At 43.9% G+C, this 5,072-nt stretch overlaps 1 protein-coding gene across 4 annotated transcripts in view; it reads right to left on the reverse strand.

Annotated features, from left to right (window-relative positions):
- The window catches only part of FBXO18 (F-box protein, helicase, 18), a 54,198-nt gene that overhangs the window by 2,961 nt on the left and 46,165 nt on the right, over positions 1–5,072 (reverse strand). For all 4 annotated transcript variants that reach the window (XM_005869502.2, XM_014542292.1, XM_005869501.2 and 1 more), the window contains one exon: positions 3,576–3,682. In XM_005869502.2, the coding sequence (XP_005869564.1) occupies positions 3,576–3,682 (107 nt within the window). The remainder of the gene's footprint in view (positions 1–3,575; positions 3,683–5,072) is intronic.

The raw sequence follows: 5,072 nt of genomic DNA on the forward strand, positions 1-5,072 counted from the left end.
TCTTGCCTCCTTTGTCAAATATTAATTGAGCATAATGACTTGTGTCAATTTCTGGGTTCTCTGTTCTGTTCCACTGGTCTATATGTCTGTTCTTGTGCCAGTACCACGCAGTTTTGAGAACAGTTGCTTTGTAGTTTAGCTTGATATCTGGTATTGTGATCCCTTCAACATTGTTCTTCTTTCTCAAGATTGCTGCAGCTATTCAGGGTCTTTTTTTATTCCAGATGAATTTTTGGAGAGTTCGTTCTAGGTCTGTGAAATATGCTATTGGTATTTTAATGGGGATTGCATTAAATCTATAGATTGCTTTGGGTAATATGGACGTTTTAATGATGTTGATTCTACCAATCCATGAACACGGTATGTTCTTTCATCTGTTTATGTCTTCCTCTATCTCTTTTTCCAGTGTCCTGTAGTTTTCCGCGTACAGGTCTTTTACGTCCTTAGTTAAGTTTAATTTTTTTGGTGCAATGGTAAATGGGATTGCTTTTTTAGTCTCTCTTTCTGTAAGTTCACTATTGGTGCATAGAAATGCCATAGATTTCTTGGCATTAATTTTGTATCCTGCTACATTTCCGAATTCATTTATTAAGTCTAATAATTTTTTGATGGAGTCTTTAGGGTTTTCTATGTATAGTATCATGTCATCTGCAAATAAGGACAGTTTTACTTCTTCTTTTCCAATTTGGATGCCTTTTATTTCTTTTTCTTGTCTAATAGCAATGGCTAGTACTTCCAGTACTATGTCGAACAGGAGTGGTGAAAGTGGGCATCCCTATCTTGTTCCTGTTCTTAGGGGAAATGGTTTTAGTTTTTGCCCATTGAGTATGATGTTGGCTGTGGGTTTGTCATATATGGCTTTTATTATGTTGAGGTATGATCTTTCTATTCCCACCTTGCTGAGAGTTTTTATCAAGAAAAGGTGCTGAATTTTGTCAAATGCTTTTTCTCATCAATTGATATGACTATGTGATTTTTATCTCTCAATTTGTTTATGTGATGTATCATGTTTATAGATTTGTGGATATTGTACCATCCTTGCATCCCGGGATAAATCCTACTTGGTCATGGTGTAAAAATATGGAACGCTTCACGGAATTTGCGTGTCACCCTTGCACAGGGACCATGCTTATCTTCTCTGTATCGTTCCAATTTTAGTATATGTGCCGAAGCGAGTGCCACCCACATTCTTTAGTGATATCTTGGGTATCCAATACTTTCACAGATACAAAGACCATTAGCTGTGGAGAAACTCCATCACTCAAAAAAACTGTGAAGGGCTTACATCAAACTGTGTAATATACTGGCAGATGGACCACTGTAGCTGTTACAAACACTATCACAGAGGAGAAAGCTTCACTGGAACCCCTGGCCTTCAGAAATCTAAAGGCACATGATGCCACCACCTACACCTCTCCTCCTGAAATCATCCCAGACTGCTTGTTTTTAAATGCCTTGCTTCCTTACTAGCAGTCAGATCCTTTGCTTATAAAGCACTATACATATAATCCTCACCAATGATTTCCTGGGGTGACATTGTCATTATCCCCATTGCATAGATGAGGGTATGACTGATAAGAAATTAGGTCACTTGTGCACAAGATCACAGAGCTAGATTGCAGCAGATGTGGGGCTTAAACTCGGTGTGCCCAAGTCCAGAGCCTGTGCTCTTAATCAGCAAGCAACAGAGTATTTCTGTCTCGCCGTCTCTGTGATAATGTCCAGATACAAAGCTAAATGACATGGAAGCACATGACTCAACAGCACTTCTGTCATGTAGAAAGTGCTCAACAATCACTGCTGAATGAATGAGCACACACATGCCATGACAACACAGCTCTGAAGCAAATGCCAGTTCTCCCCGTGCTACCTCCTCCCGGGATTCAGTGTCTTTAAGACAACTAACTGCCCTTGAGTGTCCGTCTGCTTTCCCCAATCGATTGTAAAGCAGTTATTTCACCAGTTCATCATGGACCTTCTCTATCCCCTCCTCAGAGGTGCAGTCAGTGCCATTATGCCAGTTTCACAGATTAGGAAAGAGAAGTACAGAGTGTTCAGTAGCTTGCCCAAAGTCACAAAGTACCCAGGTGGAAAAACTGGGATGTTAACCAAGGTAGTCTCATCGGAGGCCTGTGGGATCAGGCCGTGCGCAGCCTAAGAACGAGAGGGGCTGTTTCATCCATTCGACAAACAATGACCACCAACCATGTGCTAAGCACTGTACTAAGGATGTGCCTGTGAGATTTGGATTAAGATTCTAGGAGGCTAAGAAGCTGTCTCTGAGCAACTAGCATAACTCCATGTCACTTCATAATTTGGCAACACAGTGAGTCCCTTCACTTCTTCAAAACGTGAAATAAGCAAAGAAACAAAAAAGCTCCTAGTGATTAGCTAGATTTTCTAAGGGGGTCAGAGAAAAAGAGGCTGCCTGCCCTACTCTTGATTACAGGGGAAACCAAATAGTTATCACTCTAGGTGGTGGGAAACAATGGCTCACTTTTGCCCTAAAAACCTCACCATGCATGACCCAACTGTTCACAACATACTTTCACATGCTCAGTTATTACCGTCCATCCCTCCCCCACATATATATATGAATTTCCTATCTCTATCTACTAAAACGTTGAACAATCTTAACCCCACTAAAAGGGAGATAATCTGATATCACTGCCTTCTGATATAAGGCAATACAAAGCAAAGTGTCTCCCTGACCCCCAAATACAGGATCCCTGCCAGAAAAGTGAAGCCTGAGCCTAATTAAGTCTCTATGGCCAAATTCCAGTTATAGAAAATCCAGGGTAGGCAATAGTAGAATAGGCTATCCAACCACACAAAGCAATAAATCTAGAATGTGAAATATTATGTAGAAAAACTGACTCCATTTCTGCAAAAAACCCAGGAGCACTGAAAAGGAGGGAGAGGGTCTTGACTGCTCTAAATTAAGAAACGTAAAAGACCTAACAGCCAAATGTCTGGATCCTGATTTGAACAAACCAACTATAAAAGTAAAAAAACAAAACGGGAACAAATACAATACTTGTATTTGCATGTGGCCCGCGGGCCGTAGTTTGAGGACCCCTGCTCCAGTCCATGAAAGGTGGAAACAAGAGAGTGTGGGAGAAGACTGATTTGCAGGAGTAAAGAGTGAGTGCTGATACTTTTCTGCATCTTAGCCAGTGACAAGAGGCCAGGTACCTGAATGCACATTCTCCCCTGGCAGCAACAGTTGCCAGTTCAAAAGGAACCAGGGAGTGAGGGGGAGAAAGTTCAAACACAGAAAACATTCTTGCCATGTTTTTCCCTAAGAGTGTTAAGCACTAATCGAATAAGGGAGAAATTAAGAAATGCATGAACACAGCTGATATTTTTAAAAGAACTTACTAGATCAGGAAAGAACTTAGAAAAGAACCCACATGTTTGTTTCTTTGGTTAGGACACTTCCTGCACTAGCAATAGGCCTCTATGCACTAGAAAAAGAGAAGCCCTTCTCTTCCAACCCAGGAAAGGTTGATCCCTATTCAAACCCAATATAATCCAATGTTGTTAAACTAACTTGTGCTACCAGTTCCTCTTACCCCAGCCAAAGTCAAAATGTTCTCCAATGATTTGGTCATGATGAGACACTTCTTGGCACGAGTGACTGCAACATACAGTAAATTCCATTCATCCTCAGAGAAAGACTCTAAAGAAAAGCAAAGGGAAATAATATATCAACTCAAATGCCTGCTTACAAGAATTTATATTCTCATCTAAATGTTAACTATCCTCATCCACCACCCCTAAAAAAGAAACACTCAAGATTTGCTGGCTATCTATACTAATAATAGCCTAGGGCCGTCACGACCTAAATGACCAGACGGATGACCAGTCACCAGGAAGTGCATGGAGCACCTCTTGGTCCCTCCCCAGTGGCCCACAGGCTCCTATCACAGCAATGCTGGTGGCAGGCGGGCCGGACAGTGGAAGAGGGTGGGTGGGGCAAGGTAGGTGGGGCGGCTGCGGATCAGGCCCAGAGAGAGAGAGAAGAGGGGCCTGATCAGCAGCCATCACAGCTGCTGGCAAGGCCTGGAGAGATAGAGAAGCAGGGCCTGATGCGCAGCCACTGTGGATCAGGCCCAAAGATAGGCCTGGCAAGAGAGATAGCTGTCAGCGGGGCTGTTCTGGATTTCCCAGAAGAACCAATGGCTGCCTAGGAGGTGGAGCTTTTTACATTGACTGGCATAGAAACTGACCAATCAGAACCTAATCTGGGTGAACTGCAAAGGCAGAACCTAAGGTGGGGGCTGAGGAGGGGTTTTAAGGGCAATAGCTGTTTGGTGTAAGGCAGCAGTTCTCAACCTGTGGGTCGCAACCCCTTTGGCGGTCAAACAACCCTTTCACAGGGGTCGCCTAAGACCATCCTGCATATCAGATATTTATATTACGATTCATAACGGTAACAACATTACAGCTATGAAGTAGCAACGAAAATAATTTTATGTTTGGGTCACAACATGAGGAACTGTATTTGAAGGGCCAGAAGGTTGAGAACTGGTGTAAGGTGTAAGAAAGCGGTTCAATTTTTTAATGACCGCTTTGGCAGTATAGTGCATATGCCTGGCTATCAGTCCAGATATAGGGATTATGTACTTTTGTTTGCCAAGAGCATCTCCTCCTGCTGAAAAAGGCTTTTCCCCCCCATTAAAGCAATCCTATCCTATATAATCTATACTAATAAAAGGGTAATATGCTAATTAGACTGGTTCAACCGGCCATCTTCTGAACGTCCAACCTCCCTCCAGACAAAGCCAAGGTGGTGGGGGCTGAGGCAGAGGCAGTTAGGGGCGATCAGGACAGCAGGGGAGGGCAGTTGGGGGTGAGACCAGGCCAGCAGGGGGTTAGGGGCAATCAGGCCAGCGGGAGAGGGCAGTTGGGGATGACCAGGATGGCAGTTGGGGATGACCAGGCCAGCAGAGGAGGGCAGTTGGGGGCGAGATCAGGCCTGCAGGGGAGGGCCAATGGGGGCAAGATCAGGCCAGCAGAGGAGGGCCGTTGGGGATGACCAGTCTGGCAGGGGAAGGCCGTTGGGGGCG

This window comes from Myotis brandtii, unplaced genomic scaffold (assembly GCF_000412655.1).
Source record: "Myotis brandtii unplaced genomic scaffold, ASM41265v1 scaffold297, whole genome shotgun sequence".
Taxonomy (NCBI): Eukaryota; Metazoa; Chordata; class Mammalia; order Chiroptera; family Vespertilionidae; genus Myotis; species Myotis brandtii.